The sequence below is a fragment of the Pogona vitticeps genome, chromosome 3 (genome assembly GCF_051106095.1).
Source record: "Pogona vitticeps strain Pit_001003342236 chromosome 3, PviZW2.1, whole genome shotgun sequence".
In the NCBI taxonomy this organism is placed as follows: domain Eukaryota; kingdom Metazoa; phylum Chordata; class Lepidosauria; order Squamata; family Agamidae; genus Pogona; species Pogona vitticeps.
In genome coordinates this window covers 5,488,805-5,501,393 of record NC_135785.1, presented here as the reverse complement: position 1 = coordinate 5,501,393, position 12,589 = coordinate 5,488,805, and the positions used below count along the sequence as shown (strand labels likewise).

The 12,589-nt window shown below is 45.5% G+C and overlaps 1 protein-coding gene across 2 annotated transcripts in view; it reads right to left on the bottom strand.

Moving 5' to 3' along the window:
• Nucleotides 1-12,067, bottom strand: part of LOC110090318 (alkaline phosphatase) — a 32,961-nt gene extending 20,894 nt beyond the window's left edge. Inside the window, exons 1-2 of one of the 2 annotated variants that reach the window (XM_072996320.2) lie at nucleotides 8,466-12,067; nucleotides 8,007-8,197 (exon numbers count right to left, since the gene is read on the bottom strand). In XM_072996320.2, the coding sequence (XP_072852421.2) occupies nucleotides 8,007-8,082 (76 nt within the window). In that variant the 5' untranslated portion in view covers nucleotides 8,083-8,197; nucleotides 8,466-12,067. Of the gene's footprint in view, nucleotides 1-8,006; nucleotides 8,400-8,465 lie in introns of those variants that run through there. The other variant, XM_020813967.3, reaches the window with a different exon arrangement.
• Nucleotides 12,068-12,589: the final 522 nt, after the last annotated feature.

Genomic DNA, 12,589 nt, shown 5'->3' with positions numbered 1-12,589 from the left:
GGAGGCCCAAGGGTGGGGACCACTGCTACAGAGTACTTCGAGAACTCCCAAGAGAGAGGAAAAATCAGAAGCCTGTGTTTATCGCCAACATCATTATACCCAACAAGGGTTACTTCCAGAATGAAACCAGACCACTCTTTCCAATCATATCCAAATACATCTGAGTATCAAGGTTTCAGCTTGTCTATTTCTACAAGCTTGATTAATATGTGTTGCTTCTATGTTTCAAACACACAAAACCCTTCGGAGTGGTTGTAAAATACAAAGTCTTACACCGACAAAAATATATAGGGAGGATGCTTTTAAAAAATCCTTTCTTTTAACTTGTGAAAAGATGCAGGCACTAACGCTTTATAGGTGGGCCTTAAATCATGTTTGAATCCAAAATACAAGAGTGCAATAAAACTCAACTGCTGGATAGCTCGGTGGTTGACGCCAGAGGTTGGGGGTTCGATTCCACCCTGGGCCTCCTTGATGGGCTGGACACAGTGATCCATGAGGTCCCTTCAAGCTCTGCTGTTCTAATATTATTATTATAATTACATGTAAAAAAAATATAACATTTTAAGTTACAATCTAAAAATGCAAGAGTTTACAGCCTAAGGAGGCACATTTAAAAACAAAAGACAGCGAATATGTCTCTTAAGATGTTAAAGGTTCTTAAATGTAAAAGTATTAGGACTCTTGGTGAAATTTGGGCATCAGATTATCTGCTCTCATGTAGAATCGTAGAATAATGAAGTTGGAAAGGGGCCTGTAAGGCCATCCAGTCCAACCCCCTGCTCAATGCAGGAATACAATCAAAGCACAGCTGCCAGGTGATTATCTAAGTTTTTTCTTGGATGCCTCTAGTGCTGGAGCACTCACCAACTCCTGGGGTAACTGGTTCCACTGTCATACTACTCTAACAGTTAGGAAGTTTTTCCTGATATTCAACCTAAATCTGCCTTCTTATAACTTGAGCCCATTTGTTGTTATGTCCTGCACTCAGGGAGGATCAAGAAAAGATCCACAGGGGAGGGGGGAATTATTTTGGGGGGGGGAACTATATTTCCTAGCATACCCAGCTACCATGCTAGCAAGAATACTCTGAGACATATAGTCCCCGGCAGCAATTTTTGTGAGCTCTTGTCTTTAGCAGAGCCGGCCTCTATAGGAAGAGGCAAAGATAGGTCACAGAATCCTGATTCAACCCGAAGAGCATCTTCAGGTCATGGACGGCAAAGGTCAGCTGGGCTACCAGAGTCTAGTCAGATTTATCTGTAGGGCATTTTCCACAATTGTGTCGCACTAATCATTTCAGAAGAATGGCTGCTTTTGAACTGTGGTGCTGGGGGAGACTCTTCAGACTTTTGAACGAAATTCAAAAAATTCCTTTTTTGGATGGTCGATTCCAGAATGGTGCAGTTCGCATGGCTGGGGAATTTCCGCCACTAGTTTTAATCTTATTTTACTCATTTGTTTGGGGGCAAAAATAGGGAGGCAGATATAGGGGGAGAGTCAAATACTTCTAAAGATACTGACCTCCACCAGGAAGGCAAATATGGTGGTGGAGGGTGGATTTTCCTTACTCTCCGGAAGTTGTGTATGTGAAACAGCCGTTTCTTTCCACACCTGAGAAGGGCAGACATTACGTTTTCCTGTCGGCGCTGTGATATCTTTCCCGTCTCCTTCCTTGTGGGAGACCTCTTTTCGAACCGGCTTACAATTCCGCTTGCCGTTCAGTGATGATTTTAACTTTTTGTAGACAGAGATAATGGTTATGGGTTTTATAGCTGGGGTTAGTCTTATTTGATTTTAATGATGCCACGGTGGAAATGGCTTTGCACGGCTGCTCTTATTATGATTTATGATGATTGTAAGTCGCCTCAAGCTCTACTTAGGGATGGAAAAGCACAGGAGAAATGGAATACATTTTTAGAGAAAACGCCCGTCCAAAAATAATAATATACAGATTGGAAATTTTCAAAGCAGCAGGCATGTTCATTTGTGTAAACAAACCATTATCTTTTTCTCTATTACTTTTATATTCACATGTTCACGGGGATATGTATAAACTGCAGTTTAACCACTTGTGGTGCAGGGGGCAATCTGCAGTACTGCAGTGAAGACTCCACTCGTGACCTGAGTTCAATCCTGACAAGTTCAGGTAGCTGGCTCAAGGTTCACTCAGTCTTCCATCCTTCCAAGATTGATAAATTGAATACCCAGCTCACGGGGCATGAAGGGGGGGGGGGGGACAATGTATAGCCTACATAATAAACTGTCATCATAAACTGCCCGGAGAGTGCTTTAAGCACTACGGGACTATATATAAGCAGCACACTTTGCTCTATAAATATACCAGCATGATATATGCACTCCAGGAGGTATGGATGTTCATACTCAGATAAAATTGTGGTTTTTTAAAAAACTGCTACAATATTTTGATGTGTTCCTCCCTCTCCCTCCCTTTTCTTATCCAGCATATAGATTGGATATTTAACCAATTTGTTTGCTTGTTACAATCCCGGGTGCTTTTTATGAGGGTCCGAAAGGGTTGCTCTATTTAGGCATTGTTGTCGGCTTCGACCGGCAGCCAGAAACGGTCTTCCCCACCGTCAGAGGCTCTCTGCTCCCTGTTCCTTTTCTGGAGATGTTGGGAATTGAACTTGCTACCTTTCGGGAGCCCTTGCAGGGGGCTCAACCTCCCCCAAGCTAGGTTTTTATCACTGAGCTCTGGTTCCCTTCCCTGGCTTTCCAAAGATCCTGCGAAATTCCCATTGCCCATCTTTTGTCCTGGCTCCGTTCCCTGGGGGCTCTTCTCGTCTGCACGCCAGCTTCCCTGGTCTCTCCTCTTTCCCTGTGCGCTGGCCTCAAACAGGACCACGTCAGCCTTCCTGTTGCTTTGCACTGGCTCCCGCTCTCTTCAAGCTCCTTTGAAGCGACTGGCCAGAATCCTATCGACAAGTTGCGCCTGCATAAGTTATATTGTGAAAGTTAATGGCTGCTCCTAAGCAAGATGCCAGTCACATGCCTGGTGACAGGTTGGTCATGACCCATGGCACACGGCCAAGAATACAACCAGCTTCTTATTAATTAGCCACAATTCACCATGGTATGACTTTCACAGTTTCAGCCAACCCACCTGTAAGTTGCCATAGGATTCTAGCTTCCATTTCTTACTTTTACATGCTGGTCCCAAGGATGCTTTAAAAAAAAAACACCTGCCTTCCTTGATGTCCTGTTGGGCTCCTTTCAGAGCTGCTTTCTCCTCCCTGCCTCTGAAATTGGTTTAGACAGGATACCTGCCATCTCTAGCATCTGTCTGTCTTCTGTGATCTCTCCCCCCCCCGGATCTTTCGAACACAGAGCCACCAGGTATCTGCACGAGCCAGGCTTCCCACCTTTTGAAGCAGGGGTGCAAACCCTGTGGCTTTGAAAAGTGGCCTTGCTCCCTGAGGGATGTGGAAAAACTGTGGTTTAAAACACCTATATATGAATTATACCTTTGGTGTCACTCTTGAGCTATTGAAACTCTTCGGGTTTACCAAGGAAGAGCCTTTTAAGGGGATAATGTTTCTTTTCTTCTCTTCTAAATGCATATTTTCAATGAGTTTCAGCAAGATTTTAATCAGTGCTTTTTAATAATTACTGGCCAAAATCCTGTTACTTAGCGTAGTCAATTGCTCCAGAGTAGGCCTATTGAATCAATGGGGCATTGATGAGTTAACTCCTGCATTAAGTTCCATTGTCTCAAATGGATTTGCCCTAACTCCTGCTTAGTTCAGCACAGTACGTTGCTGTTAGAGTAGACTCATTGGAATCAATTGACTCGCTAAGTCCCCATTGAGTCAATCGGCCTACCCTAGTGCAATTTACTGTGCTAAGAAACAGGATCTGGGCCAAAATCTTCAACTGCTTTTTAATAATGTGTTTTTAATATTTGTAACAGCTCTAACATTTGCGTTTTTAATGCCATTGTGATCTGCCTTGTTTTCCTCTACAGGGAAAAAGTTAGGGTAGAAAATAGATTGCTATTGAATACTTCTCCACTTTGTATAGATTCTTGCATAAAATATTATACATGCATTCATTTATTCAATGCATTTCCCCTTTCAAAATACGGATCCTGCCAATTTGGATTATAAAGTTGTGATAAACACTCAGGTAATGTAGTATTTAGACTCCAGCTCCTGAGACACAACAGGATCTAACCAAGACTCTTAGTCACCCTCCAGATATGTTGCACTACAAGCAACATCATCCTTGTTCACACTGACTGGGAGTGATGGAGCTTGTAGTTTTAAAATTTGGAAGATCCAGGACTCTTCAGACCTGCTGTATGTGTGTTCTTGGAAAAAATATTCCTTCGGACCTCATTGGGCCATTCCAAAAAAAGAGGAACTAGTTCCCTCCCAAAAACCGCAGAGGTGCACCCCGTGTGCCCAGAAGGAAGTACATGTACTGTCCAGGTGGACAGAATTGCTGAAATCAGGAACTGACATATGCCTGTTATGCTGCTGCTGTAAATACACTTTGCTGCACGAAATGCTGCTGGACTGCGCGTCTTTATTACTGGACTGCCTAGACCGCCATAAACTCTGCTGAAACTGCTGAAATACGTAATTCCGTGAGAAAAATTCTGACAGAAGGCAGCATTTGTGGCCCAGAAAACAGTTACCGTATTTTTCCGTGTATAAGATACCCCCATGTATAGGACACCCCCCCAATTGTCTAACCCAAAATTAAGAAATATAAGTGGGGCGTAGCAAATGTAGGGTAAAAAAGGATCAAAGTGCTGCAGGATGGCTTTGATCCCTGCTTTCGCCCTTTGTGCTAAGCCCCGCGTGGCTTAGCAAAAGGAGAGGGAAAGGGATCAAAGCAATTCCAGGACTGCACAATCATTTTGATCTCTTTCCCCCATGGGATTGTTTTGATCCTTCCCCCCCTCCTTTTGCTAAGCCCCATGGAAAAGCAGTACAGTGGTGCCTCGCTTAACGAGTGCACCGTATAGCGATGTTTCCATATAGCGATCCCTTTTTCGGGATCGCTATACGGAAACATACCCGATCTTCGCAATGGGGAAAACCCGCATTGCGAAGATCGGGTGTTGCGGCGGCCATTTTGGAGCCGCCGAACAGCTGATCGGCGGTTCCAAAATGGCCGCTGGAAGCCCGGAAATGGCTGCCGGCAGCCGTTTTCGCGCCCTGCCCTCGCTTATCGAAGGCACGTAAATGGCTGCCGGCACCTGGAATCCTTGCTGAACGGGTAAGTAACGAAGGTATTGGAACACATTAAACGAAGTTTAATGCGTTCCAATACCTTTCCCCTACCCGTTTAGCGATGATTCCGTATAGCGAGGGTTAATCCGGAACGTATTAACCTCGCTATACGGGGCACCACTGTATAAGACTATACTTTTGTCTAAAACCTTTAAACTAAAAATTGAGGGTCATCTTACACATGGAAGTAAGCTGAGGAGAAAAAAAAACAAATGGAGGGGGAAGCAGGGATCAAAACAATCCTGCAGCACTTTGATCCCTGCTTTCCTTTTGCTAAGGCTTAGCAAGGGAAAGGGAAAGCAGGGATCAAAGCCCTGCAGAATCACTTTGATCCCTGCTTTCCCCTCCATTTGTTTTTTTCTCCTCAGCTTACTTCCATGTATAAGACGACCTTCAATTTTTAGTCTAAAGATTTTAGACAAAAGTATAGTCTTATACACGGAAAAATACATTGACATCCTTTTCCAGCCAACTAAAGTGTGCCAATGCTGGGGTGAGTCTGGCTTGAATTGATCTCATCATTTCTTGGCAATGGCACATAGAAATTTTGTATCTACCCAATAAAAAGGAATAAAGTTGTGTGGATTCAAAGACTGAACTGATTTCTTCATGCCTGAAGCTTTGCATCTGTCCGATCTCTCTGTCGGTATCTATCATCTTTTTTGTCGATCTAATTTCTATCCACCTTATTCCCAAGGAGCTCAAGGCTAGAATCCAGATTTCCCAAATCATAGGAACTAAACAGATAAGGAACGGGAGCTCCACAATTGGAAGCACAACTGGCTTGAACAGTGAAATATGTGTGATTATCCTCCGATTATTATGCAGAGGCAGAGGAACTAGAAACTGTACAAAATTGCTAACATGTGCTGGATCATGGAGAAAGACAGAGAGTTCCAGAAAAACATCTACTTCTGCTTCATTGACTATGCAAAAGCCTTTGACTGTGTGGACCACAGCAAACCATGGCAAGTCCTTAAAGAAATGGGAGTGCCTGACCACTTTATCTGTCTCCTGAGAAACCTATATGTGGGACAGGAAACAACAGTTAGAACTGGTCATGGAACAACGGATTGGTTCGAAATTGGGAAAGGACTAAGACAAGGCTGTATATTGTCCCCTGGCTTATTTAACTTATACGCAGAATACATCATGCGAAAGCCTGGATTGGATGAATCCCAAGCGGGAATCAAGATTGCTGGAAGAAATATCAACAACCTCCGATATGCAGATGATACCACTTTGATGGCAGAAAGTGAGGAGGAACTAAAGAACCTTGTAATGAGGGTGAAAGAGGAGAGTGAAAAAAATGGTCTGAAACTAAGATCATGGCCACTGGTCCCATCGCCTCCTGACAAATAGAAGGGGAAGATATGGAGGCAGTGACAGATTTCACTTTCTTGGGCTCCATGATCACCGCAGATGGAGACAGCAGCCACAAAATTAAAAGGCTCCTGCTTCTTGGGAGGAAAGCAATGACAAACCTACACAGCAGCTTGAAGAGCAGAGACATCACCTTGCTAACAAAAGTCTGACTAGTCAAAGCTATGGTTTGTCCAGTAATGATATATGGAAGTGAGAGCTGGACCATCAAGAAGGCTGACCACTGAAGAATTGATGCTTTTGAATTGTGTTGCTGGAGGAGGCTCTTGAGAGTCCCCTGGACTGCAAGGAGAACAAACCTATCAATTCTAAAGGAAATCAACCCTGAGTGTTCACTGGAAGGACAGATCCTGAAGTGGAGGCTCCAATACTTTGGCCATCTCATGAGAAGAGAGGACTCCCTGATGTTGGGAAAGTGTGAAGGCAAGAGGAAAAGGGGATGACAGAGGACGAGATGGACGGACAGCGTCATTGAAGCGACCAACATGAATTTGGTACCAAACTCCAGGAGGCAGTGGAAGATGGGAGGGCCTGGCGTGCTCTGGTCCATGGGGCCACAAAGAGTCAGACATGACTTAACAACTAAACAACAACAAAATAATCAAATGCCTTTCATAGCTTTGGAAATTTCAGCTGAGCTTGCTTTTGTGGTTAGGCTTGCTTGTTGGTTTTGCAAACCCAGCAGCTTTGAAGACGGCTCAGGAAGGATGAACCTCTTCCATGACCCTCCATCGTCATTCTAACTGCTACACCACATTGGTTCTTGTATCATAGATACCATTCTCCCTAAGATGCTTCTTCTACCAAAAAAAGGAAAGAGGAAAGAAGGAAAAGGGAGAAGAAAAACAGGGAAAAAAAGACAACCCCAGGCTCTAATCTGTTCTTCCACAAGACCTTCATGGCCATGTGCCATCCAGTCAATCCTCACTTATGGAAATCCTTTTTTCTGGGTTTTCCTGGCAGAGAATACTCTGAAGTGCTTTACTCTTCATTTCCTCTAGGGGGCGTCATGGGACTGTGCCGCTGGCCCAAGGCCACCCAGGCTGGCTCTTCTCCCAGGAGGCCCCTTGGAAGGAATCAAACTGCCAACCCCTGGCTCTATAGCCAGAGTTCTAGACCCCTGAACGATCCAGCCAGCCTCTAGAACAGTGGTGTCCAACCTTGGGTCCCCCAGATGTTCTTGGACTTCAACTCCCAGAAATCCTGGCCAGCAGAGGTGGTGGTGAAGGCTTCTGGGAGTTGAAGTCCAAGAACATCTGGAGGGCCAAGGCTGGACAGCACTGCTCTAGGTTATACCTGAAAGCAATGCCTGCCCACAAGACTTTCCCCAAGTTATGCAGGAGCAAATGTGCTTCTCACCCAAGGAAGCATCCGAGAGGCAGAGGCAGAGGCAAACAAGTCCGTGGATCCACCAGGCGGCCGACAGTGGGCTCATCCTGCAGCTCAAGTCTGAGAGGGAATCTCTGAGCGAGACTGGACCTTGTCCACAGAAGAAGCCGAGGGGGCCCAAGAGGCTTGGTTTTTAATGCTTCTTCTTTCACCTTTGGACCCTGTGGGGTGTGGGGCGGGAGGGGAAAGGAAACAATGGTGAAGACCCGTCTTCTTGTCTGTCCTGAAAGAATGAGTGATAACAGCATTCCAGACCATCATTTCATCACACCTTTTCAGATTGTGTCGGGGATGAGCGTCTGCCACCCTCCGCCCACCTCAGACCAGCAAATCTTTCTTCTCCAAGGTTCCCAGACACTCCCCCCCTACTACCTCACCCTCCACTGGAAATCAAAGCCTCCAACCCTGTCAAGCAAATAATGCAATCACCTTGCAGCCTTTGTGGGGGGAAAGTGGTCTTTCTGGAGGTTGACCCACTTACGGACAACTGTGATATCCTGATGGGTGCTGCTGAGGGGTCGTCTCGCCAATCTCTGCAAAGTTCTTGAACATCTTCTGTGCTGTGCCCACCAAAGTGAAGGGAGGTTGCCTTCAGAAAGCCGCAGAAAAGGGAAATGTCTCAGCTTCCTTCCTTAAAACTGGTCCGTTCTGGTCGGTGTCAGGGCTACAGACACCCCCCCCCCCGGAAGTCATTCAAGATGCCGCTTCCTTCCCTGTTCCAAGTTGCGTTGTTTGCTTAAGCCTCGAAGGGCCGTTGCAAAAGGCTATCTTGACATGTCAGAACATCCCAAGGGAATGTTCAAAGAGGTGCAAGATGTGTCAGGGTTGCAACGCACAAGGTGGACGTAAATGAGTCCATGGGATGGTAGGGACCCTAGCTTGGTGCATGTGGAGGAGGATGTGGTCCCTGTCATCTCTGATCAGCTAGAAGATTGTGAGAGCAAGTTCAGAGTCGCTATTGGTCCACCTGGAGCCTGCTTGCCCATTCTCATCCAGCATGGTCAACATTCAACAAGACTCAACTGGTTGGACATATGCTATTTATACTCAGGAAGTTCCCTTATATGGAGTCATACTCCCGGTCTGTCTAGCCCTATATTGCCAGCTCTGACTGCCAGCAGCCTGTGGCGATCCCTCCCCTTTTGAGCCTCTGTGTATAAATATATGTTTCGTTATTGAGTGTGTACACAAAACACTTCTGGGTACCTGGGTTGTGGATGGTCGTGGGTGGAGTGCTGGGGTGACGGGCTGTTGAGTTGTTGGATGGTGATTTGTTAGTGTGATTGGAATAGTGGGGTCTGGTAAAAGATAAACTGAGATGTGACTGTTTAGGAGAAAGATCAGAAAGAGAGCAGAGCAGAGAGCTGAACCGAGTGAGTCTGAGAGCTTGCAGTAATCTGCGGAAGAGTTTATGAAGATTGCCTATAGTGGTTCGGGTGAATGTGTCAGAATGCTAGAGAGTCTGTAGCTTAATTCTTTGGAACTGAAGAAGTACTGAAGAAATACATTTAGATTTCCCTGTTGTTTTAACCCTTATTGCTCATACTTGAGAACCGACTTTCCCCTTCATAGTGTTGAAATATATAATTGTGCAACACTCTGTGTTTGTGTGTATGGGAAAGAGCAGAATGTGTTATTTGCATTGCGAAGCCTTCTGACCTATCAGAGTGTGTCTGGCATAGATAGACAGATACAAAGCAAGTGCTAATTAGCAGTCTCTCTGATTGGGCTGATGAGAACAGGGCAGACATGATTTGATAAGATACCGTCTGTCAGACAGGATGTTAAACACGGTAGATCTATTAGAGTAACTATGTCTATCAAGGTTAAGAATGATAGACAAGCATAACTAAGTCAAGGACAAGTTTATGAAACAAGCACCAATATCTTTAAGGGAGTTTATTCTATTCTACATATGTTTTAAACAGTAAAACATATTTAATGTTTTTAACAAAGATTACTCGATCCTTTTATTTACCTTCAAGTGCACGCGGACACACAAGGAGAAAATACAATTTTTTACTTTTCGTGTGCATGTTGCTTTTTTTTAAATCATAGCCCTCGAACCTGCTGTGGGCAGACTCTTGTCAGTTACATTTTATGTTATCTTAAAACCAGAGCAACAAAAGGTTATGCTAGCCCAGGTCAACCCATATGTATTACCTTCGTTTGTTCATTTAGTCGTGTCCGACTCTTCGTGACCCCCTGGACCAGAGCACGCCAGGCCCTCCCGTCTTCCACTGCCTCCCGGAGTCCGGTCAAATTCATGTTGGTCGCTTCAATGATCCTGTCCAACCATCTCATCCTCTGTCGTCCCCTTCTCCTCTTGCCTTCACACTTTCCCAACATCAGGGTCTATTCCAGGGAGTCTTCTCTTCTCATCAGATGGCCAAAGGATTGGAGCCTCAGCTTCAGATTCTGTCCTTCCAGTGAGCACTCAGGGTTGATTTCCTTCAGGATGGATATGTTGGTTCTCTTTGCAGTCGAGGGGACTCTCAAGGATCCCCTAAATAAAAACCCTGTCTGATGGCTTAAACCAACCTCTCTCCTCCTTATTTGTTTCATGGATAAAGAATAAGGAATGCGGACAAATAACAATGAAAAATCCACCCACCCCATGTGAAGCTTTGCTCTCAGAAACACAGTGATGTATTGACATGTAGAAATCATTTTCAGTGAACATCTGGATTATCTAGGAGACCCGCTTGGGGTGAAGGAGGCTGTTGTTGGGAAAATCTAAAAGGAAGAACCCCAGATTACGTAGAAGGAGTTTTTGAAGCTGGTGGTCCTTGCAGTTTCGTGCTTTCCCTAAGTGGCACCGAGAAACGATTCCTATATTTCAGGCACTAAATGGTGTAAAAGGTGCTTGAGGGGCACCTGCAGCTGCTTGAGGAATGCGCGACCCAGGCAATGGGAAAATTAGGGGGAAGATCAGTGCCCCCTTAGACCAGAACATCATGCAGTGGTGGGCCTACATTTTGGGGGTGGGAGCGGCTGAGGTGTTACCAGGGCAGGAGAATCCTTCACAACCAGCAATGAGGTAACCACTGTTATTGTCTTCGATTGGGTTGTTCGTGGACAGATCACCATACAATTTCTAAAATGTGGACTAAAGTCGCTTCTGGGGCCCCTCCAGGATTAGGGGCCCTGAAGCTGAAGCTTCATTAGTTTCATTAGTAGATCCTCCCAGGCCTCCAAGGTTTCAGCTGACAAGAATTTATTCGTTTCAGATATGGTGCGGGAGGATTGCTTTGTGGATGCCCTGGACTGCCAGAAAGACAAACAAGTGGGTCCTAGAGCACGTCAAGCCCAAACGAATTCTCTGGAGGAAAAAAATCCTGAAGCTCCTACTTTGGGCACAAGCTTGAGAAGACAGGATTCTCTGGAAAAGGCCATCAGGCTGGGAAAGGTGGAAGGGAGCAGGAGAAGAGGAAGACCCAACACAAGATGGACCGACTCCCTAACGGAAGCCACAAGCTGGAGTTTACGAGAACAGACCAGGAGAGTTGAGGACAGGACATTTTGGAGATGGCTCCTTCACAGGGTCGACCTGAGTCAGAGGCAACTTGACAGCGCATAAAAACAACAAATACTGCTTGGGACTGCATCTTTGAAAATCTGCTGGCTGGAGAATTCAGGGAGCTGTAGTCCCTGCTCCTCAAAAGATTACTTTCCCATCCTCTGACGCCTGGCCAACAGCTAAGTTCCCCTGTCCCTCCACCGAGAGGAATAAGATCGGTCCCCGTTAAGGAGAGGAGAGCATCCTTTGGTTGCTCCTTGCCCTTCCAGGCTGGAAGCTTTTCGCAAACCTAAACAAACACAAATAATGGCGTTGTGTTTCCTGCCATGAAGAAGGGATGGAGAAGGGATGATCACAACCACCGCCCAGCCATCAGTGCACCAACATTTCTACTGAATAAACCTTTTCAAGTCTCTCGATGGTGATGCAAGATTTTTGTTCCCCTCCAGAGAGAGTCTGCTCACCCAAGCAATCCCACAGAGAAGAATCCTCTCAGTTGTCCTCTGGCATCTTAAAGAGTAATAAACATAATACAACTTGAGCGATCATCCACCTTGGCCCCCTGCATCATCCAAAATGGGTTATAGCCCATAATATCTCATGCCGTAATGTGTGTATGTGTGTTCTGTGCTGTCAATTTTGAACTGACTTATAGGGCTTTAAAATGGGATATTGAAGGAATGGTTTTTCCACTTCCCCGGTGAGTTAACGTTGGCCGAGTGGAGGATTCGGACTCTGTTCTCCAGAGTTCTAGTCCGTCATTCTGTCCACTACAGCACGGTGGGAATCATCCTATAATATTTTTTTTTTGTTTAGTTGTTAAGTTGTATCCGACTCTTTGTGACTCCGTGGACCAGAGCACGCCAGACCCTCCTGTCTTCCACTGCCTCCCAGAGTTGGGTCAAAGTCATGTTGATCGCTTCGATGACCCTGTCCAACCATCTCGTCCTCTGTCGTCCCCTTCGCCTCTTGCCCTTACACTTTCCCAGCATCAAGGTCTTTTCCAAGGAGTCTTCTCTTCTCATGAGATGGC